The 21,534-nt window shown below is 55.7% G+C and overlaps 5 protein-coding genes across 5 annotated transcripts; 3 read left to right on the top strand and 2 right to left on the bottom strand.

Moving 5' to 3' along the window:
• Nucleotides 1-474: 474 nt before the first annotated feature.
• Nucleotides 475-3,018, bottom strand: C8Q71DRAFT_741640 (uncharacterized protein). Its single transcript, XM_047922826.1, has 4 exons — nucleotides 2,775-3,018; nucleotides 2,178-2,726; nucleotides 1,422-2,117; nucleotides 475-1,366 (listed from the first exon to the last, which is right to left on the bottom strand). Exons 2-4 carry the CDS (start codon nucleotides 2,558-2,560, stop codon nucleotides 616-618), a joined length of 1,830 nt encoding a protein of 609 aa, XP_047782311.1. The 5' UTR covers nucleotides 2,561-2,726; nucleotides 2,775-3,018; the 3' UTR covers nucleotides 475-615.
• Nucleotides 3,019-3,497: 479 nt separating this feature from the next.
• Nucleotides 3,498-7,666, bottom strand: C8Q71DRAFT_741642 (uncharacterized protein). Its single transcript, XM_047922827.1, has 8 exons — nucleotides 7,148-7,666; nucleotides 6,804-7,095; nucleotides 6,124-6,755; nucleotides 5,651-6,065; nucleotides 4,896-5,591; nucleotides 4,418-4,840; nucleotides 4,042-4,367; nucleotides 3,498-3,990 (listed from the first exon to the last, which is right to left on the bottom strand). The coding sequence occupies exons 1-8, from the start codon at nucleotides 7,508-7,510 to the stop codon at nucleotides 3,604-3,606; spliced, it is 3,534 nt and encodes a 1,177-aa protein (XP_047782312.1). The 5' UTR covers nucleotides 7,511-7,666; the 3' UTR covers nucleotides 3,498-3,603.
• Nucleotides 7,667-11,588: 3,922 nt separating this feature from the next.
• On the top strand, nucleotides 11,589-13,395 carry C8Q71DRAFT_741651 (uncharacterized protein). Its single transcript, XM_047922828.1, has 6 exons — nucleotides 11,589-11,791; nucleotides 11,849-11,923; nucleotides 11,980-12,589; nucleotides 12,642-12,701; nucleotides 12,751-12,907; nucleotides 12,962-13,395. Exons 2-5 carry the CDS (start codon nucleotides 11,886-11,888, stop codon nucleotides 12,898-12,900), a joined length of 858 nt encoding a protein of 285 aa, XP_047782313.1. The 5' UTR covers nucleotides 11,589-11,791; nucleotides 11,849-11,885; the 3' UTR covers nucleotides 12,901-12,907; nucleotides 12,962-13,395.
• A 2,048-nt stretch (nucleotides 13,396-15,443) lies between these two features.
• Nucleotides 15,444-16,439, top strand: C8Q71DRAFT_741676 (uncharacterized protein). Its single transcript, XM_047922829.1, has one exon. It carries the CDS (start codon nucleotides 15,662-15,664, stop codon nucleotides 16,130-16,132), a length of 471 nt encoding a protein of 156 aa, XP_047782314.1. The 5' UTR covers nucleotides 15,444-15,661; the 3' UTR covers nucleotides 16,133-16,439.
• Nucleotides 16,440-18,957: 2,518 nt separating this feature from the next.
• Nucleotides 18,958-20,462, top strand: C8Q71DRAFT_426264 (uncharacterized protein). Its single transcript, XM_047918483.1, has 9 exons — nucleotides 18,958-18,987; nucleotides 19,044-19,141; nucleotides 19,195-19,285; nucleotides 19,398-19,538; nucleotides 19,590-19,605; nucleotides 19,662-19,710; nucleotides 19,770-19,810; nucleotides 19,867-20,222; nucleotides 20,301-20,462. The coding sequence occupies exons 2-8, from the start codon at nucleotides 19,100-19,102 to the stop codon at nucleotides 20,201-20,203; spliced, it is 717 nt and encodes a 238-aa protein (XP_047782315.1). The 5' UTR covers nucleotides 18,958-18,987; nucleotides 19,044-19,099; the 3' UTR covers nucleotides 20,204-20,222; nucleotides 20,301-20,462.
• The last annotated feature ends 1,072 nt before the right edge of the window (nucleotides 20,463-21,534 follow it).

Genomic DNA, 21,534 nt, shown 5'->3' on the forward strand with positions numbered 1-21,534 from the left:
GATTTCAAGTTGCCGTGCTGACCAGGGACCGATGATGTTCTCCTGCTTGAGGCTTCTCATGCGAAGCTGATTCATTATAGCGCCTGCCTGCGCACCCAGATTCTATGAAGATGTCGCCCAAAATGCGACACGGGCCTCGTGGATCACCCTCGGAAGCTCACTTTTGAAATATTGCTCAGATTAATTCCCCTGCGCCGTGCATTCCGCGTACCATTGTTCTGGATCCCGACAATGGAACATTTGTCTATCCAGCAGACAGCCCACGGGGGCATCGAACTGTCTGCCCGAAACTTTAACGGCACGAGGGTGTCTCGAACCAATCCTGACCTACGCGTAGGTCCCTGCACTTCCTCACTTCCTACAGGGCCTCCCGCCGGCCCCGCGGCCAGTTGTCAGGGCCTGACAGTGTGAACTGTCGCCGTGTCGCCGATCTGCGGCGGTAAGTATGAAGAACGATCCGGCCGAGGCGACTCGGGTGCATCACTACCACGCCTCGTTGCGAGAAGAGATTAATGTATTCACTAAGAATTATCCCACTAGTAGGCTTCTCTGGGCACATTTCACGCGATTCTTAAGAATGTCCACGAGGGGGAAAGACCAGATAGGATTGAACTGTCAACATAGCTTCCTCTTCTTCGCTGACCCATCCTCCTCGCGCGCGGAGGAGTCAAGGACACCCGTATCTTCCGCCGAAGACAATCCGTCTGGAGAGCGTCCACGTTTCTTGGAGGCGGTCGATGGTGGTTGCGCCGTGATAGGGTCCTCGGGCACTGTTCGCCTCTGAGCGATCTCGCCGGAGGAAGGCGTTCCTGCCGCTTCACGCTGGTTCGAGGGCATTCCATGCGCACCCCGAAAGTGTCCCCCGGCGACGGTTGGACCCGCCCCAGGATACGCTGGGTTGGGCCATGTTGCACCTGCCCCGCCCCCGAACGACGCCTCCCCAAACCGAACCGCACGACTAGGCGCGTGGTGCATTCCGCCGTGCAGAGGTATGGAGCTGGCCGGGACTTCTCTTGCCTTCCCCTTGTCCGCTCGTGGCGGTGGCGCCTCCTCTTCCTCAGGCCCCTCGCCTTCCTTGTCCTCGTCGTCGATGTCTTCGTCGTCCTCATCTTCATCGTACTCACCCTTGTCTTCGTCGTCTCGACCATAACGGTCGTCTCGCACACGCAACCCTCTCAGAAGTCTCGAGTCGAGGGCAATAGTGGCGGGAAGAGACTTCAGGACCTCACGCATTTCGGCTTCGGACATCTCGTCGATTGGCTTCTCGAACTTGATTTGAAGCAAAGGGACGACTCCTTCGTGGCCTGCGGGAACCACATTTGCCTCCATCTCGCGCGCCAGGGCCTCGCCTTGGGCTAGACGTGGACTTTCAATGTTAAGCATGAGTAACGTACACGACGTGCATGGATACGTGCACGTACGTCAGGATGGACATTAATCCGCTCGCAGTTCTCAAGTTGCGCACCGCCTTCGTCCGTTGGCCGTCCCATATCCTTGAGAACCGTGCCTCCTCGTACTCCAAAGACTCCAAGTTCTGGTCGATCCTTTCATTCTCGCATGTGCGGACCCAGGCATTTCGGTGATTTTGATGAGTCGCCTGGAGGATTGCCGCAGCTGACTGACGCTCGTCGTCCCGCAGCTCTTCCGGCTCCGCCTTCTCCTCCTCGCCTTCATCACGCGAGGAGGTTCGTAACGGCACACCCTTACGCGAGTGCCTCCCGTGGAGCATCTCAACCAGGAAATCAGTCCGTACCTCTGCATCCGCCATGGGAAGGCGACTCTCTCCAGCATAGTCTTTTCCACTCGAGGTCCCGCCCAGTCGCCGTATTTCTTGCTTCTTCTCATCGCTTACGGAGGAGGAGGCGAAGGCGGTAGGGGTCGAGCTCGAGCTCGAGGTCGGCGAAGAGGTGGACAAAGGCAAGGAGGTGGTGGAGGCGGAGGTAGAAGTAGAGGAGGAGGCAGTGTAGGAAGAGGTAGAGGTGGCGGTGGCGTCGGCTGTGTCATCGTGGCCGTGACCCATGCCCTTGTCAGTCGGCCTCGATGGTGTTGGCATACCTCCGACTATGGCATGATTGTATAGACGTGCAAGCCTGTTCTCGAGAAGCCCGACTCTTGCACTGTAGTCACAATTAGCAGTCAGCGCCGGCAGGATGAACGCAAATGCAAGAGTAGCGTACTGAAGACGTTTGAACTCCTCGAGAAGACGTTCTGTCATCGGTGCTATGGCCTCCATGCTTCTGTACATGTCCCTGTGATTCTGCATTGTCTGCATAGTCAACCTACCCAGGCGGTTTTCGAAGTCTTGATGCGCGAAGTACAGCCAGTTCGTCGCCATTCCGACGGTCTCTACTTCTCCCATGATTCTGTTGAAGAGTCCTTCGACGGTATGCTGCTGCTTGACATCAATGAACCTGGCGTTCAGCAACGCGGGCACGACGAGACGACCGTGCTGGCCGAACACCATGGACGGGCCGGGCAACGGATCTATGTGTATGGCGGACCCGTCCGACGTAAAGTACTGCAGGGTGGTGGGATATGGTGATTCTGTGTCGGTAGACATATCTAGAGCTGGCGTTGGTAGAGGAAGTCTGAGGAAGCCGTGATGGTGGTTGTAACTAGAGAGGACGGGTGAGAGTACACAAAGGATATCCGCACGCCACCTTGCTTGGACCTGTGTACAACAAGTTGCTTTGGCCCTTCCCCTAGACAATGCCGACGTTGCCACACTACGAGATGTTGTTATTTACCTCACATCCGGACAATAAACGTCCTACATAAGACAATAAGAGGCAGCAATTGTTTTCAAACTTCAGATTGTTTGTCGACCCAGAGGGTGCAGTGAGCGGCGCACTCAGATCACGTCCGACGAGTCGTAGACCGAGCACGCCCTGAGTACGCGCTACGGATCACGCCTAATACAAGGGCGTTAGCAACAACACACCAGGTATGATGTATCGATGTTAGATTGCGAGCAACTCGGAGCATTTCTGAAAAAAACAGTTCAAAGCAGTTCAAAGCAGTTCAGAGGCAGGTACGATGTAAACCGGAATGCGGTACACGTAGTCGAACTACCGTCACGCGGCGCGACGGCGCAGTGCAAGCGCTGACCGTTTATGGCAAGCGAAGTCGTTGAGGGACCAAGTTCGCGGGATATGTGATCGCCGCCAGAGGGCGATCCGGAACTGTATCTCTCCACAGAGCTCAGTCATGACTGTGCAACTACACATCACAGATGAGGTGTTTGTATCTTGCGGCTTATTGCGAGAGGCAATTCGTACAGACTTCGTACAGACATCCAAGTTCGCAAGAGGCTTCAAATCCGGATGCACCAGCGCCAACGCCGGTCAGTCCGACCGCCTTCACTGGTACGATGTCCTTACTATCATACGCAATGGTATATCAATCACGAACCATCTTGACATATGGTACCTGTATCAGACGCATTGAGTACCGCGCGACGACGCCGAGCCATCGTGGATGCGCTATCAGCTTAAAATGTGGACTTGGGCCTAAGCAACCGGTGTATAATTGAATTCTACTAGTCATATGTAGCATAAGGTTATAGTGTACTTGACTGCGTGAATATACCATACAGTGAAATTGTCAGAGACACCAACCAACCGCCACACCAAGGTCCCGAAGGCAACGCGATTCCGAGAGCGTCAAGGCGAAACAGAGGCACTCGCGCTCCCTGTCTTTCCTACCCTGCAGCCCGTACTGCTTCGCGAGGAAGTACCAGGCCTCAGGTACGTCCCACGCTGCACCTCGGGTGAGATCAGACAGGAGACCCACGGCAAGGTCTACGTTGTCGCGACTTGGCTGTACCGGCCCAGGTTTCTGCGACGATGTTGAGTCTGTCGATGGCGGCGTAAGGTATAGTCGACAGAGATGTATCGTAGCGGATATGTCGTCGGGCGCAACGAAGAGAGCCTTCTGGAAAGCTTCCATCGCACGACGCCGGCTGTTGAGAGCCATGAAGTACAAGCCAAGCTAAGCAAACACGTCAGTCCGCGTCGAGGCTGCGTGATCGACCAAGCGCACCTGTACCCAGACTGCAGGATTGCTCTCATCTCTGACTTCAGCCTCCTGTATCGCAGCTCTCGCCTGCTCGATCTTCCCGAGCCTTCGGAAGGTTGCCGCGGACATGAGCCAGAGGTTGCTCAACAATCGTCGTTCTCTGGCAGCACGAACACCCTGCGTTCTTAGCGTCGACATGGGGGACTGTGAGGGAGGAGGCGGTGGTAGAGGCGGTGGCGGTGGCAAATCCGCTATTGACAGATCTTGCTGAGACGCGTGTATACTGTAGTGCTGTCGTAGATGTATCGAAGACGCTTGATAGGGAGAATGACCTAAGACAGCGTGGAGGTCTTCCGAGCCCATCAATCCCAATGTCCCAGAGAAAAATCGGTTTACTCACCGGGAGCGGAGTTCGATCGTTTCGGATGTGTTCCTCCGTGTTTCCCGACGTTATGTCCAATCTTCTTCAGGTTCTTCGTTATACCAGCTTGTCCCTTGTGCACATTCCGCTTCACGGCCTCGCGCACCTTCTTGCCTCTTGACATATCACGATTGGGGTCGTCGAAAGACGATGAGCGCCTTTCGTACGTGCCGTCCTCCGTGACTGTGTGACCGTCCGTGGATGATGGAGGTATACCCGGTGATGCAGGAGTTATGGTGATGGGTATGGGCGTGTCTTGCGTGGGTATCTTCTCCAAGTCGACTGAAGCTCGGAGATGCATTGACTTGCGCCCCATATTCGAAGGTGCCGTTGCGGTTTTCTCAGTGGACGGCACCATAGACCGGGCTTCGGCATCAGCTCTACTGTCGATGGACAATCGTCCTAGGGTATATGGTGTGTGCATACGAAGTTGACACTGTCAGGGATGAAAACTCACTGTCATCTGTCCCTAGTTCCCTTCTTTCTGAAAACCACTGAAACACCTCTACCCATCGGTCGCCGGCACCCTCCGGGCCCTCGACATACTCAGCGAGGGTCAGCTGAGACATCCGTAGCTGGAGCGCATGTTCGAACGCTTCGTTCCTGGAAGCTGGTGGTCTGTCCCGAATAGGCCTCAGTAATGTCGCCGATGAAGGTATGCTCTGAGCGTCGCGATCCAGCAGGGTGACCGGCGTAGTTGGGCTTGCATCTCCTTCCCTAGGCGTATCGCCATTGACCTTCGCGTCGCCATTAGCGTTTCCGTTCACTTTCGGGGCTAGCGTAGCGTAGTCATGCGCGACCACGCCGCTCGCCGCGTCGAGCTGTGCATCGTCCCCGGTCCCGGAGCCATCCTCGGCCAAGTCAACCTCGCCCACACCGGCACCAATCTCGAAGACACCTTGCGCCGCCCTCCAATCGCCTGTGGCAGTCAGTAGCAGTCCTAGCAAGTGCCAATGCCTGACCTCGCTCGACTCGCCTTCTACGGCCAGTCGCGCGTCGGAGATGGCTTTCTGCAGGTCAAGCGTGGGCCCAGGACGAGAATGGGCAAGGGCAAGGTGATGATGGACAGAAGGGGTGGGGTATGTCTGTGCTGCCGCCTCAAGGAGTACCATAGAATCGGAGAGACGCGTCTGTCGGGTCCGAGAGTCCTGCTCTGCCGGCCGACATGGTTAGCTACCAGATGCACAGACGAGCGCGACTGTTACGACATACCCGTTTGAGCCATGACAGACTGCCAGATGCCTTCCGCGAGTTGTACGCTTCCAACCAGTTCCTTGTCGTTCGCATTCAGGCGCTCCTTGGCCCACTCGATCAAAGTCCCTGCCTCCTTCGCCTCCTTACGTGCCGCCTGCCCATCTGCCTCAGCCAAGGCTAGCCGACACAGCATCCTCGCACCCTGCACACACGTCTGCACCCAATTGCGGTCTGTGTCGCAGTCAACGTCCCCGACGATTGTACCGGTCTCGCCTTGCGCCATCTGCGTCTCGCGCGCCTTGCCTACAACCTGCACGTAGAGTCGGAGGGTGCGCTTCGCGAGCTCCGCATCACCGGATACGTACAGCAGGCGCGACATGTGCCGGTATACCTTGTACGAATTGAACGTGAGTCGGGTCGCCCACCATAACACCTGCCTCAACAGAGTTAGTTTCCCGTCCTCTGAGTGTGCTCCAGGGGAAAGCACACACATCGATAACCCAACCCGCGTACTCGCCCACAGCGCCATCCGCCTCCCAAATAGCGACGCTCAGGTCGACCAAGTCCTCTACCTGGACATTCCGCTCGCCGGCCCTTGGGAATTGTGTGCTGACACTGAGGATCGCGCGGTATTCCTGAACCACCGAGCGCGCGGCACTGATCCACCGGTGCGGCTTTTCTACGCCGGCTCGAGACGCAGGGATGGCTGCCTCCGCAGGGGAGGCATGCACGCGAAGGACGAAAGCGCGGAGGTGCAGCACGGCGATGGTCGAGCGTTGCGCTGGACGGAACGTCGGGGGCCAGTGTGCGCTGCAGGTGTGATACCTATCGAGGAGCGTCCAGAGTGAGATTGTGCCGCTGCTCCCCTGCTTGGGCACGTCGTATGTCCGTGAAGCGAGAATGATCGCGCGTCGAAGCAGCCGCTCGACCCACCGCCAGAGCTCGCGGTACCGTCCGAACGAGGTCGTGTCGACGACGGTCCCCGCATATGTATTTGATGCAGGCTGGACAGACATGTAAGGAGGGATGTCGGATATCGCACCAGAGACGAGTGGGAACGCAGTCAAGTAGGTGTCGAGGGCCTTCTGGGGGTCATCCGGCGTAATGCATTCATGCGACATGCCTTACTGCGAGTCAGAACAAGGGTAATATAGAGTGAGGGTGGACATACCCTGCAAGCAGATACTGCGTATACGCTCCGCAGCGGCCCATGTGCTCCCGTCACTAATCTCCGCAATGGACACAAGTGAGACCGCGGATATGTCGCTTCCCGTCCAGGCGGAGGATACAGACCCGTCGTTTCCGCCATTAGGTATCCGAAGAGTCAGGGAAGAGTTACGCGTGGTCGATGATGGTTCACGGTTGTGCGCGTCCAATAGGCTCTGCACTTCCACCAACACAGCCAGGCATTCCGAAGGCCTTCTGAGAGCATACGCGTAGTACGCCACCGCCAACTTGATCGACTGCGGCGAACGAACATCAGCAATATCATAATGGACTGTACGGACGACGTACATCAGAGTTAGAGGTCTCGAGGGTTTTCAGGGCATTATATCCAGCTGTGGCCTCCTCCAGACGTTCTTCCTGCAGCATGCATTCCTGCCCTAAAGCGAGCTGGTTGGGGACACTCACTTCGTTCCCATCCAGGTCTGCAGTGGCCGCCTTCACTGACAGGAGCAATGCCAGGGTCTGTGTCTGCAAGGCAAGGTCCGCCGCGTGCGAATGCCCAGGACAGTGCTTGTTGAACTTGCGCAGTAGCTCAGGCCATGAGAGCGGACCACCGCTAGGCGTCTTCGCAGGCAACGAGTCGCCCCATCGTCCCGCTGTCAGAGTTTCTCTAAGCTGTCTCCAGTAGTGCTGACCCTTCGGGTTGGACATGAGAGAAGATGTCGCAGGCGTAGGCCCCAGAAAAGGAACGCTGGAGAAATTTCTTGGCTCGCGAGTCGGTAGCGGGAACCCAGGCCCTTGGTGGCGAGGAGGAGAAGGAGGGGTCGAGGACGGGGTGACGCCGCCGGTCGATGGTACATATGCCAGTGGTGGTACTCGCGTACCATTTCACGTGACTGGTTCCACCAATTATGTAAGCACTGTAGTGCCCCTCACTCCTTACAGTAAAGTCCTTTCGGAGTCCGCCCAGTGGATGCTCGAGTGCACGCTCGAGCCTAGTCTGGGTCGGGAGAATCGAGGGAGGAAGTCAGTACTAGCTAGGATGAATTTGTGACTAGCAGTACACACGTACCAGTGGCGCTTCAGTTGTGGAGTAGGAGTATGTACCTTGATTCCAGCCCACTGCCAGCACCGAGGTAGTACTAGTACTATAGTATCACCGTAGGTACCAGTAATGCAACTACGTACTCAATTCCGAACACGCTACCCACTCTGAATATTCTGGATCATTATAAGTTACTATCGATATTTACATCTCCTCACTGTTCCCTCGACACTCGCTTTCCCTCCGACTCCCTTCTCCAAGCCGGTGAGGCCCTGCTCGCGAACAGCACGGGCGAGCAACACCTTGCCATCTTAAGCTCAGGCGGGTGTCCTGCGGCGTGGGGTTTGTTGGTGGACGGGGACCAGAGGACCGCACCAACAGACCGACAGTACAACGACGATGTCATCGACGACGAAGCGATGCGATGACGGTCCTGAGTCCCACACTGTTCTCCCTTTGGGGAGTTCGCCGGAATCGGCTGCGTCGTCCTTGACGTTATACCTCCTGGTGACAAAGATGTGTGCTGCCTTTCTTGATCAACGATGGAGCGCGCTGCGCAAAACAGCATAACAATCGCTAGGCAGGTGCTACCTTATACAGGTTGATCGCAGGGCTTGTGTGCTACGATCCAAATTCGTGATGTTCGGAAATCGTGCCTGTACTCCAGGTGAGCGGTTCAGAGTCACGAAGGTGTACCGATTGCCTAGGACAGCCTATACGGGTTACGGGTATGGCCCTTATCACATAGATACATCGCGTCAGTCTTGGAATGTCTGAAGAAACAGCATGCGTACAGTGGCAATCGGACGGGTACGGCGGATCTTCAGAATCATCCGTGTACGTGTACGTTACAGTGTACGTTTTGCCGTTGTCTTCGACCTGCGTCTCCGTCGTGGTCGCAAGCGGCCAGTTCGTTTCGACCACCGTGAACGTCGTCGTCTCGAAGGGCCCAGTGGTCGTGGGCGCGATGATTGAGAGCGTCTGGGTGACGACCTCGGTGGTGACAACGGGGCACGCAGGATCTGTAGTGGTAGCCTGCAAGCTATAAGCCTCGTGTCCATGACGGTGTCAAAGGTAGCTAGACCCACCCGATGCTGTACGGCCTTCGGCACTGCGGATACTCCCAGAACGACCAGGCCAGCGAGTGCGGTGAGCTTAAAGAGCGCAATCATCTTGAGTCGGGCGACGTATCTGTTGCAGCAAGCCTGCCGGTTGTTCAGAGGCCACGCCCAGCTTTATACATCACGGGTGACCCGAGAGCCATCCCCTAGCCAAGGGCGACCGGGGAATGACTGAGCTGTTGCCACGGCCCGATAGCAGAAGCAGCCTACGCCCGCTCAGAAGGCGCTGCGATGGGAGACACAGTCTGTATGTGGCAAGCATTCACAGCAGATGGTTAACCAACCGCATGCCACCCAATTCATCAGAGGAGGCTTGCGTACATCCGAATCACCGAGACCTCGGGATGTGCGCGTTCTTGATCCTCACAGGTGATGCAACCATAATGCGAAGCAGCGTATGAAGTCAAGCAGCGCGGTGGGACGAAGCCACGGCTAGGGCGATCTGCCTACGATGCGAATAGGCGTAGAGGGATGAATGGAATGAGTATGACGTACTAACAGCGCAAAGCAGGTATACACGCGCACCTGAGTACGCATGCATCGATTCGTGGCGGGAGGGGACTTCAAGTTCGCTTAACGCACACAAACATCACTCAGTAATCCCGCCTCCCATCCACTTGGCACGTCAGCGCGCCAGATCCGCAAACCACACATTCACCGGCGGTGCTTGGGCGGTACTGTCCGAGTACCGTCCGTATGGTAGAGGGCCACATGCCGCGCCTATGAGAGATTTGACACAGGTTGGGTTACTAATTAGGTCTCGTGGCGGTGCGAGAACACATGCGACCAGCGAGCTCCAGCGAGAGCCAGCGAGGTTGTCCGGAGAAGCCAGCGGGACGTGCTATCGCTTGTTGTGGACGAGTTACTGACAGACGAAGTAAGCTTGAGCATGCATATCAGAGTACTTCCTATGTGGTAAGTCAGCACGTTAAGACTTCAAGTTCAGTGACACGGAACGAACGCGCACCTAAACACGCGCCCTTATAGTTGACGAGACGAGAAATGTGGACGCGCAATTCTCTACAACATCAAGGAGAACGCGAATTGATACGGTAACGCACCGGCATGTAGGTGTCGGATCCGTATGTAATGCTCCGACGGATACCATTATACCGTCAACCAAGACGACCCATCATGACGCGACGTTTTCGTGTAACAAGATCGCAACAGAGGAGGCGATATGAGCTGATTCTCACAAACCGCCTGTCAAAGGCGAGGCTGTCGTATACTGGATGAGAATGGAAGATACATTGCTCATGATGGGAGAGTGCATGCGGTATCGAGTTCACTCTGCGCGACTGCAGTCTACAGGTCGGGGAAGCATGCTGACACCTAGGAAAAGCAGAACCAGTAGCAAATTCGGAGACAGGACAGTTGACAGAGAAATGAACGAGATCTTCGGAGTGTTGGACAGAAAATGCGGAATGCCATTCGTATCCGTCAATCGCAGCAACTGAGCAAGATTCGATTACAACGCACCTCGCAGGCTTGCCCACACACCCCTCATCAACGTTATAGTTGCTTCCCGGAGCCTGTTTCAGGTCTGACACACGTCAGGTACCAGGGAGCATGGGTATGAGATCGGAGGCTCGGTTTGATTGAGCTCATGAGGCTATTGGGAAGGAGCACGATTGTCGATGTGAGGAGAAACCTGGAGCCAAGGCTGAGCCGGCTTGCGGTTTTTCTATGGCCAAATATGTTCCTGTGAACGAGCAAAGCGAGTCTTGGGCGACCCTTGTTGATTGACGACGAGCATGGAGAGCAAGTCGCAAGGTCGTTGGAGCGCTGGACCTCGAGACGCTGAGCGCCGAAGATCACATCGCTACTGAACCGGGCGCGTGAGCGTTTAGCAAACCGTCTTTGTTTCCGCCTTAGTTCGTCATTCACCCTGCACACCAAGCCCGCCGCATGTTGAACTAATACACAGCTTGTTGAAGTTTTTCTACCGCAGACTCGCAGCTCTTGTGCTCCTCTGATGGCAGCCTAAGTGAAGAAGCGATGAATTTGAAGGGGTGCAGATTAGCGAATCGTCGTCGGCAGCAGCGCGGGGCAGATGGTACGCACCTTTCTTCAATATGTACCAACTGGAATCAACTATAGGCGTCTCTACCTGCAGTGTACACTGTGTGAACCTACGGCTGGTCGGCTTGTCGCATTGGTTGACCTCGATGCGCCCGGACGTCGTGGTCGATATATGCAGGCTAATCTCTGCCCAGGCCGGCGCCGGAGGTGCCGTCCGATGTAGCAAAGTGAGTGAAGATAATAATGTGTTGCAATATATTCTGAATGCTCCGGGGAAGGTGGTGGGCGGAGGCAACCCGCAAAACGAACGACCGTGTCCTCCCAATTAGGAAACGGCTTGACAGCCCTTTCACAAACCTCTGTTAGTATTCACAAACGTGACTTTGTTGAATGCAAACCTTAAACGCGTTGAATGCGCCAAATAACACGCAAACAACGCGCCTCGCGGTATAAATACGGGTGCCCCCCGCGGGCTATAAAGCCAGCTGCCCCGCCCTCCCTCTCCCCACCAGCAGTCCGTCGCACCTCGCCTCTCGACTTCACTCTCAGCGTCTCACTCTTACTCGTTACTCTTTCCAACATGCGCTTCTTCAACCTGCTTGTGGACGTCGGTGTCGGCGTCGGCACCCTCCTCAGCAGCTACTGCCCCGAAGACGGCATCGCCCCTACCTCCAAGCCTCCCGTTGTCATCGACAAGGCCTGCACTGCATGGGGCAAGACCGTCGACGCAGCATTCAACCCCATCGGGTACGTCGTTGTTTCTCAATGCGCTCATCTCACATGTTCTGACATCTCGTCCATCGGGTACGTCGTTGTTTCTCAATGCGCTCATCTCACATGTTCTGACATCTCGTCCACCAGACTCGCGTTCCTGGGCATCAAGGACGGCTCGTTCAACATGGGTTGGGATGGCGTATTGATTGGGAAATGGCGAGGGTGCGTAGATACTACTATCCATACCGTGCCTTGGCCTGACCCCGCTCGGCGCACAGTGGTCACCTCGCCACCTGGGACGACGATATGTCGCCCGACATCTCCTTCGTCAACGGCACGACCAACAGCGACATCGATATCCTTGATACCGGGGGTACGCCTGACCCCGGAGCGCCAAAGTCAACGGCGCGGACTTCGGACGTACACACCGGCACCAAGGATATCAAGCCCGCACCCTGCATCATCTGCTCTTCTCTCCGCGACGCACCTATCGCCACCGTCGACCGCCAGGCCACCATGGTCGCATCCGACCTGGAGGCCGAGTACAAGTCGGTGCCTCTCGTGGACTCCGAGTCGGTCGAGGCGGACTCGCCCCCCACCGAAGCGGAGAAGCTGATCGCGCTCTTCTACGCGTTCGCCATCCCATTCTGGACTGTCTTCATCTGGCTCAAGGTTGACACGAAGCGTCACGCTCTCATCGACGACTTCGGCACCTCGCTCGCTCGCCGCTGCGCGGACTGGATCGCTATTTGCATCGCGGCGATCCTCCAACCTCTTCGCAACGCGCTCGCCTCCTTCAGCCCGTTCGCGAAGATCATGAACGGCTTGACCATCCCGTGGGACTCGAACGGGAAGGTGTTCGTGACAACGAAGGACGGCAAGTGGATGGTACGTCTCCCCAACTCTCATCCCGCCCGCAGGTGTTGACATGTATCGATAGTCTCTGATCGTCCTCTCGCCATCTGAATACGTTCTGGTTGAGGGCTCGCCCAACGACGAGGTGCGTCTTCTTCGCTCACCTACTCATTGTGATACTGATTGCATCACAGGAGCCTGAACCTGAGCCCACTGAGGCCGAGGAAGCAGGGCCTGCACGGCGCATCTCCACTTCTGGAGCCCGTGACAGCCGCCGCGGCCAGAAGAAGGCCAAGAGGAATGCAAAGGCCAACGCAAAGGCCAAGGCGAAGGGCTGGGCGTGAGCTTCAGGTATGTACCCTCCGCATCTCACACTGCCGCACGCCTCTGATCGCCCGCGTATAGCTCAGCCCCGCCTCGCATCGTCGCTCTCCCCAAACTATTGTATCAATATCTCGGTCTCGTCCCTTGTAGCGTTACGATTTCTCTTCGTATGATCTCTCTTTACCTCTTTCCTTGTACTATACTGGGTTGGGTTCCGGTGGCCGGCGAACCTCAGAGCACCGATGCCCCCGTGTGTTCTTGAGGTTCGTCGATCATCGGGGCGGGTCAGGCGAACGGAGGGGCATTCCGCGAGTCTGGCTTGCAATCCCTTCCCCTTTTCCTTTCTTCCTTTATCTATCCATTGGTCTCGTATGCGTTCCTGGGTCTCATTCATCTCATCTCTGGGTTTCGGTCTTGCATAGCGGTTTGGACGTCTGACTCGTTGGACTTGGCAGACTGTTCATTGTCACGGACTTGGGTTTGTAGCATGGTCACGTATTTATACGATATTTATTGTTCCCATTACCTCGACAGTGGATCGTATGATACGCTTCGCACGTTGTGACTTCGTGCATAGTCAGATTGAGCGCATAATGTAGTGACGTCGGTCGAGTTCCATGTCTTTCAGTAGTGTACAATTGTACCTCGGATTGATATGTTGAACACGTCAGCTCGTCCTAAAGCGACCGCTCCGTCGTTTTCGGACACATCCCCGACTGCGAATGCGCCTGCTCAGGGCATCCTAATATCATTCTCCGCGTCGACACTTATTCAGCAAAGATATGAGTGTCAGCAGCGATGAACGTATTCACGAATTGGAGCACCCATCGAGAAATATGGGCAGATAACTGGCCTGCAAGTGTATGCGGACCGTCAGCTCGTCATGCTGCACCTCTGAAAAATGTGACGAAGCTTAGCAAAAGCTTAGGCATGGCAAGATGTAGGCTGGCATCAACAGTGACTTGCCAACTGTGAGAAGGCTGGCGGTGAGCTCGAGCATCACGAACCCGCAGATTATGGGCCTGAGGTCAATACGTTAGCATCGCCAATGCGGAATGAAGGAAGACAATGATATTCGAGCCCGAAACACATGCAAGAAGGTCATGAGTAGGTTTGCGAAGAGTAGGTCGGGGTGGCCCATCATGCGTGACACAGACCATCGAGTACGGCCAGTGTCACTGGTGCATGACCGTGACGCAACGTCACGGACGCGTCTGTGGCTTCTGTGGCTCGGGCGCGCTCAACCACCAACTCAGAGTCAGAGCGACGCATGCAAGGGCATCCGAAGTCCAGCCAGTGACAGCACATCCAATCTCTACCAGTCCCAAAGGAAGAGCCGATGCCACGTTCGGCTTGTCTCTGAACGTCAGAGTCAGTAGTAGTGCGGCGCACGATTCTTCGTCATGCGGCCCAGACCAGACTTCGTGTCGCTTCCGCGGCAGCCTTTCAACTCTTTTGTAATAACATACGGTGCGTGCTGTGCTCTACAGTGCAATTTTGGCCCACCGATGCTCACTTTCGAGACAGACTGCCGCGGCGACAGGCGTACCTGTTCCACAAGTTCCCGTGCCAATGGCGGTTGGTCCAGACCGGTCTCCAGAGGCATCGTCCGGTCCGCAGTGAGCTGCTATCGCGCAGATGCTCAACGATAACGACGCCAAGCGAGTCATTCTCGCCATTATCAACCAGAGAAGCAGCGCCGCGTCACAAAAAACAAGGCCGTCGCGACGCTCGGAGAACCCATGATGATGGACAACACCGCCCACAGCGTGGTCCGTGCTTCTGGTTGGCCTCTGATCATCGATAAGGCAGCGAGCACAAGCAGATGCCCAAATCAGGGAAAACGGCCGAGCTCCGAGCTCGAAATGGCGAACAATAGGTGTTTGTTAGGAACAAACATGGACCCACAGAGAGGGGTATAAGGAGCGGGCGCGGACGCGATTTCGTCCCCCATCCCTCTTGCCCTCCGACGGCCATGTAGGGCTCCCGGCTCCATCCTCCCCTTGCCAGCGGCCACTCGACCGCCGCACGTAGTCACATCTCACCAACAGTGGGATGGGTCGGCCCGGCTACGATGCGCCACAAGTTGAACTAAGGGCCGTGCGTCGAACATTGACAGGCTAGGTATGTTCTTTCGCCTGTCGACATACCAGAAGCACTCACTGACGTACTCCGCCCGCCGGCCTCCGACCTCCCCGTCTATTCATCGACGCCACACGTGTTTACGCGACCGACGTGCAGAGCCACAACGCCACAAGGTGCGTGGCCATCCCCGGTGTTGACAACAGTAAGTCTGCGTCGTGGCTCGTGGTCTAGGTGGTCGCTGACCTGAGTCGCAGATGGTACACCTCAAGCCTGTGCGCGTCAACACCTATCATCACTATGTGTGCCTCAAGATTATGCGACTATGACCGACCTATGCGAAGACAAATCCCTCCCGAGGATTCAAGGCCATATGCCAGACGACGAAACCCCAAGTCCCGCAAGGGCACACCCGTACGTTGCACGATTGGTGATGGGACCGTCCAGTCTACAGTCGTCCGCGCTATGATAGCGGCGACGTAGGCCCAGCTACTCGCGTCGTCGGTAGCTGGAAGCAACTGTACTGCAGACGCGCACCAAGGGTCAGGAGCGTCGCTGTTATGCGGCTCCGCAGGGACACGGTGCGCGGACTGTGTATGGGGACCGTCCCGCCGTTGACTGGTCTGAGACCCGACGCATCGTCGGCCCGGCAGACCACGAGGCTAGCCAGTTGTGGCGTGCGGGTGGGAAGACGTGGCTATGTACGTGCTCGCTAACATCCCGTTGTTGACCCATGCTGACCTTCGTTACAGGCCATGTCCCGACGTCGAGGATCCACGATCCCGGCGAGCGCATACAAACCCTCTTCTACCAAGCCCCAATTGGGCACCACACAACCCGGTACGTCGGACTTGTGCGAACGGATCCAGCCTCCGGCTCGAGGTGGCCCGCACCTCGGTGTGGGCCGCCGGAGGCACCGTACCGACGACGCCGTGCACCAGCGGAGACGGAGCATCGCGCTCACTGTCGACGAGATTGTGCCGGGTCATTACGTCGATATGTACGGGGACGTCCCCGCCGCCGGTGTACGCCCGCTCTGTCGGACTGCCGTTGCCGGCTAGCGCATGTCCGTACTGGGATAGGGGCGTCGCTCATCATATGATATGGGCGGCGCTCCTGGCGAGGGCCAGAGTGAGTGTTCGTTACGCAGTGGATGCGAGCCGCGACTGACCCTCGTCTAGTAAGTCGCCCTCGCGAAACCTCAAGATATTTGCCGAACAACCCGGTCAAATCCTCACTCGCCCCAAACGGGCTTGATACCGCCCTGGTACGTCGTTTGTGCGCGAAAGGGTCCAGCCTCCGGTACGAGGTGGCCTGCCAATGTTGCAGGCCGCCGGAGGCACCGTACCGCCGACGGAGAGCACCGATGGCAGCACCGCATATGATATGCCTTGCAGTCGGCTTGCCCGTCGTTATGGTACGGGGACGTCCAAGCCGTCAGCGCAAGCCCGCATCGTCGGGTAGTGCTGCAGCGTGCTAGCGCACATCCGTTCCAGGAAGAGGGGCGCCGCTGCAAAATGATAAACAATAATAGAATGAGCGGCGTCCCTGGCTCGGGTGCATCGTGAGTGTTTGCTGGTTCGTAGTGCTTGGATCGTCGCTGACCGCCGTCCGCAGGAACGCCCGAGCCCAACTTCAAGATGTAGTTACTATCATCCACAGCTCTACTTCTCCCCGCTCTTCCCCTCGACACTCGCCTTTTCCTCCGACTCTCTCGTCCGACAAGGGCGACGCTCTGCTCGTGCCCAGCGCGAGCGAGCAAAACCTTGCCGCCTTAAGCCCAGTCGGGTGTCCGGCGGCACGGGGGTTTTTAGTGGGTAAAGCAGGGGGACCCGAGCACCGCACCAACACACCAAATTGCCAACAGCGACAACGACGAAGCGATACCGCGGTGCGATGACGGTCCCGAGTCCCACACTGTTCTCCCTTCTGGGAGTTCGTGCGTAACTGCATTTTCCCCCGGGAGGAAACGAGCCTTGTTGGAGGCTTGTTGTAGCCTGACGTCGGGCCCTCCGCTCAAAAAAAAAAAAAAAGAACGCGCGCAAGCGCAGCAAGACATCGACGATCGCGACGCAGGTTCAAGCTTACTGATGAGTTGGCCCTTCGTTCTTCACGTCTCGTCTCCCGACACCATTCTGACCTGCCTCCTCACAGCGTATGTTCGTGTCGTTGCTGATACCAGACATCGCCTTTCACCGAGTGGATTGCAGAGATACAGGCTTAATGTTCGTTCGTCCTGCGGAGTAGATTAGAGTGTACGTGCAAGGCCTTCCCTTCTCACAATATGTATAGCATGAGCGCATGGCTACGAACAAGACAGTGACTGCCTACCATCTTGACTACAAAATGCGCACCCTTGTCCCAGGAGAGACGCTTTTAACCAACAGATCCGCACTGGGAGGTCCGCGACCTCACCGGCAAGTTAGAGGAGCTGTCGCGAAGAATTGGCGAAGGGTATACTACATGGGCGCCTAACATCACGTGCATCGAGCGCCAAATTGATCGGGCAACTGGCAACTTCAAAACGACTCAACGAGTGCCAGTACTTGGCGACTTACTCAATACCAATATCCGTGCTTACCGCCATTCCAATCGAACTTTCCTTGCTCTCCGATAGTTCATTGAGGCTCCCGAACTGACTCCAAGATTCCCTTGTACTTCCAGAGTGTAGGGAGTCGGACTCCTCGGCGAGCCGCCGCACGAGCCACGCGCGCGGCCACTGGCAGTGCGCGAGCCTCTCGCTTCATATGATTGAAGACCTATCTTCCTAAATGATGATCTGTCTACAGTATGAGGGTACGTGGCTACGATACTTGCTGAAGACACGCTTGAGGCATCCTCACACAGTGGGCCGGGAGACCGAGCGGCGAGCGCTGTGGCCACCCGGGTTGTTGGGTGTCCCATGTTTTGGTCACCAAACATCTCATACAGTAGAAAAGAAGTACTTCGAGGCCGTGGCATGGAATGCAGACGCAGACGCAAACGGATCAAAGCTTATCATGCGTTTGTATTTTGTCTGCGTGCACTTGGCCAATACGTGGCCGGCGATGAAACACGTCTGGGTCGATCCGATTGTTGTCCTGATGGAATTGGAACGTGTTTCAATGGTCCCATGTGGCGCTCGCCATCCTCAGGTCAGTACTCAGTAGCTATTGGCAATTTAAAGCACTACACCGCGGTTCGAGGCTCACGCGCTCACGGGTTAGCCCCTTTCGTAGGTGTCGTACGGTGACGGCGTATGGTCGCGTTCGATATGAATTCCTCAATCAACCTTGTCCACCTCGTGCAGTTAATATACGGATTCACTGTGGGAGCTTCAGCATCCTTGTTACCCAAATTGCTTTGCTAGACTGACCATGCTGTCATATAGGTCATGGCGATGTCGCCCTATTTAACACCGTCACGCTGTGCTCGTACTACGAGGGCATTGACAGCTAAACAGTTCACAGGACGCGCAATTCAACGGAAACAGAAGAGTTCACGCGTCAATGGCATCTGCTGGGTTGTTATTACACCGGTGGGCGCAGTTTGTGATTCTGACCATGTTGTCCGTGCTAACGTTTTCCCTCGTCGATTCTGAATAGCCTTGCCTACGATCGCTTGCTGGTTGCCGGAGCAAGTAAGTGCGATTGGAGTGTCATTGACGTCCTTGGTTGATACTACGTTATCTCCAGCTGCCTACGTCTACGATCGGATGCTTACCATTGGGAAAGAAGTTGACTTAGTGTGGCGCCGAGAAAGAGTTGGCTTCATCATCCCCATTCTCTTTGTCTCTATGCATCTGTTCACCGTCTTGCTCCTCGTGCTTGACATAGCTTTCATTGTTCCGCCGCAGACATGTGAAGTACGTGCTCATTCTTGGTCAGATTCCGATGATGCAGGAAGGCTCACTTCGTCACAGAGGCGAGTTTCGGTGGTTACGCGACGTTGTCGCTCCTCTGCAACTGACCAATTGCCTATCAGTTACTACAAACTATATATCGCAGCCGGTATCGTTTTCTGCTTTCTGTACCTCGTCTGGGGAGGTACGTACGATCGGTTTCGTCAAGGTCCTGACTCGTAGATGTCAAATCGTCTCTAGCTGCATCGGCGCTACGTGCGTTCGCAATCAATGGAAGGAAATATGGCCTCCCCGCCATGGTCATGGCTGTCTCGCTTCTTCCAGTCGTAACGAACGTTGTACGTCCCGCGGAACATACCGTATCCAAGTTGTACTGTATTATCGGTTCCAGCTCAACCTTGCAACGATCTACGTTGTTCCTGTTCCGCCCCCCAGCAATTGTGCAATCCTTTCGAAGGCAAGCACGCCCGTGATGCGAAAGTGTGTTGTTGTTGTCCCTGAATAGGATCGCAGGCGCTGACTATACTGTCCCAGTTGTATGTTCTTCCTTGTCTACCCTCGTAAGCTGTTCGTATATGTATTGACCATCCACAGTTGAGATCGCCACAAGGGTCAGTGCCATGCTAGTGGATGCCATGGTTGTTCTGGCCACTTGGCAAGTCACTGGTGGGATCAGGAGCCTAGCCAAGGGCATCGATATCAACGTTCCCACAACGAGACGCTTGTTGCGAGATGGTACGTGGCCCACGATGGACCTTTCGGTGACTGGCTAAGTTGAACATGTAGGAACGATTTACTTCTTGTACGCCCGACCTGCATACGCCGTATCGCCTGCGCTTGCGCTCACTTCAAGTGCAGTATTTTGTTACTAGTGAACGCACTCGTTCTTGCGCTGTATATCTCGCCTGTACGTCTCCTATTGTCTTCATATGCTACCAGTCACCAAACGAGCCAATGGCATTTTAGGTGAGCTTTGCGGACAGCAACATGGCAATGCTCTCCGACGTGTGCGTTTGTCATGTCTTCTACTAACGCTCCTCACCACAACTCAGCCATACCGCAGCGCTACAACCATTCTGCTCTCTCGTTTGTTCCTGAACCTCCGCGAGGCCACATTCGGGCCGACTGATTCCGCCTTCTCGGGAACGTCGCAGACGTGCGATTGCGCTCGGCGCTTTGCACCCGCTGTCGGGCCACTCGGAATCTCAAAGATCGCGAATGAACTTGACGACGCTACAGGACGCGATGACGAAGATTTGATTGAAGACCTCGCTTCCACTAGTTACGCAGTGGAAGAAGGCATAGCTTCGGGGGTCGCGCACTGCCCTGCTGGTTGCACGTCGCGGGAGCATGGCGATCCATCCGAAGTCGTCGAAAGCCACCCGATGGCGCTTCCGTGACGGCGTTTACTACTACCCAGTGAGTTCATCAGACTTCGATCAGGCGTGAAGGTTATCTACACTCATAACCCTGCGGTTCTGATGTATGTTCACTCAGTAATTCATGTAGTATGATGATAGTGGTCACCAGCGCCTACACTGCACAGGGCGCATCCACACGTCCTACTATCGCACCGCTCAGATCTGATGATATACTCAGTCTCTGAATGACGGGAAAGTCAGAGTAACATGTAATAGATGAGTCATCTTCTTCGGTTCATTGCTCGCGCGGTAGAGGTTTATTCCTCGGTTTCTCAACAACGCCTGACTGAGTTATCTGCGGGGAGCGGACGCGTCGAGCGTTAGTGGTGGCCAGGTGGTGGTTCAGAGTTCAGCGCTCGCACCGCACACTTGGCCAAGCAATGCTATGGTGCTCCGGTAGGTATTTGACAAAGGATGAAGTGGAAGTGGTCCTCTTACACACCTGATAACTGCGTCTAATCAGATGCATGGTGCCGTAGGACGTCTGAACCAGGTGGCCGAGCGCTGTTCACGGCCACCGGGATCATCTGTCTCTTGCGCCTCTCGGCGATGAGAATGTCTTGGAAGGTTTATATTGTGATCCTCTGCAGTGGACTGACTTACTGACTATGCGTCTCATCGTACTGCGGTCGTGGTTGTGGCTCCCCCGAGATGCGCGTATCTCAAGTTGCTGTTGGCACTCGAAACAAACCTCTTGTTCCGCTGACACATTGAATACATCAGGTTCCACCTATGCAAAAGCACGAATCGACACTGTCCATGCATCTTACGTACTGATCGCAACAGCTTCGGCGGCCCTAGCGACAGGAACGAAGATCGATGTTGGGCACTGCGTGGTCAATTAGTAGCGTGCAGGGTTCTACATTGAGAACGTTGATCTCACGCTCTCACATTAGGACCCAAATTTCGAGGTGTTGTCATGCTTAATCAGTCACAGTCTCACTGCTGTAGCTAACGCTGCGGTTCGACGTGTCTCCACGAGCCTATTTAAGTTGCTTCGTAGACCCGTAATTCAGAGCTCTCGCCATCGCTAGTAAGAACAAGGAACGCTGACCCCCCCCCCCCCCCCCCCCAACTGAGCACCGGAGGGTAGCCGAATGTCTTTATCTTCCCTAGATTCACTGCTTATACGGTGAGCGATGCCCCTCATGACGCATTACGATCGTGTCCTCTTTACTGATCCTGTCCTCTCAGTGATCAACCAACTGTCGCTTATGATCGCCTGGTCATCGCTGGTGCTGGTGATTACCGTCACTTACAAGGCCTATTGGGTGCTGTCATGCTCATCTGAAATGGTCTAGCTATTTATG

This window comes from Rhodofomes roseus, assembly GCF_022264815.1.
Source record: "Rhodofomes roseus strain CIRM-BRFM 1785 chromosome Unknown C8Q71scaffold_4, whole genome shotgun sequence".
Taxonomy (NCBI): Eukaryota; Fungi; Basidiomycota; class Agaricomycetes; order Polyporales; family Fomitopsidaceae; genus Rhodofomes; species Rhodofomes roseus.

Coding starts and splice junctions, on each gene's coding strand:
- C8Q71DRAFT_741640 (XM_047922826.1), bottom strand. CDS start 2,560: ATGTCTACCGACACAGAATCACCATATCCCACCACCCTGCAGTACTTT. Junction 2,118..2,177: donor GAGGAGTTCAAACGTCTTCA/GTACGCTACTCT, acceptor TTGTGACTACAG/TGCAAGAGTCGGGCTTCTCG. Junction 1,367..1,421: donor GGATTAATGTCCATCCTGAC/GTACGTGCACGT, acceptor TAACATTGAAAG/TCCACGTCTAGCCCAAGGCG.
- C8Q71DRAFT_741642 (XM_047922827.1), bottom strand. CDS start 7,510: ATGTCCAACCCGAAGGGTCAGCACTACTGGAGACAGCTTAGAGAAACT. Junction 7,096..7,147: donor TCGAGACCTCTAACTCTGAT/GTACGTCGTCCG, acceptor CGTTCGCCGCAG/TCGATCAAGTTGGCGGTGGC. Junction 6,066..6,123: donor ACGCGGGTTGGGTTATCGAT/GTGTGTGCTTTC, acceptor CTGTTGAGGCAG/GTGTTATGGTGGGCGACCCG.
- C8Q71DRAFT_741651 (XM_047922828.1), top strand. CDS start 11,886: ATGGGTTGGGATGGCGTATTGATTGGGAAATGGCGAGG. Junction 11,924..11,979: donor TTGATTGGGAAATGGCGAGG/GTGCGTAGATAC, acceptor CTCGGCGCACAG/TGGTCACCTCGCCACCTGGG. Junction 12,702..12,750: donor AGGGCTCGCCCAACGACGAG/GTGCGTCTTCTT, acceptor ATTGCATCACAG/GAGCCTGAACCTGAGCCCAC.
- C8Q71DRAFT_741676 (XM_047922829.1), top strand. CDS start 15,662: ATGTACGTGCTCGCTAACATCCCGTTGTTGACCCATGCTGACCTTCGT.
- C8Q71DRAFT_426264 (XM_047918483.1), top strand. CDS start 19,100: ATGGTCATGGCTGTCTCGCTTCTTCCAGTCGTAACGAACGTT. Junction 19,711..19,769: donor TTGCGCTGTATATCTCGCCT/GTACGTCTCCTA, acceptor ATGGCATTTTAG/GTGAGCTTTGCGGACAGCAA. Junction 19,811..19,866: donor ATGGCAATGCTCTCCGACGT/GTGCGTTTGTCA, acceptor GCCATACCGCAG/CGCTACAACCATTCTGCTCT.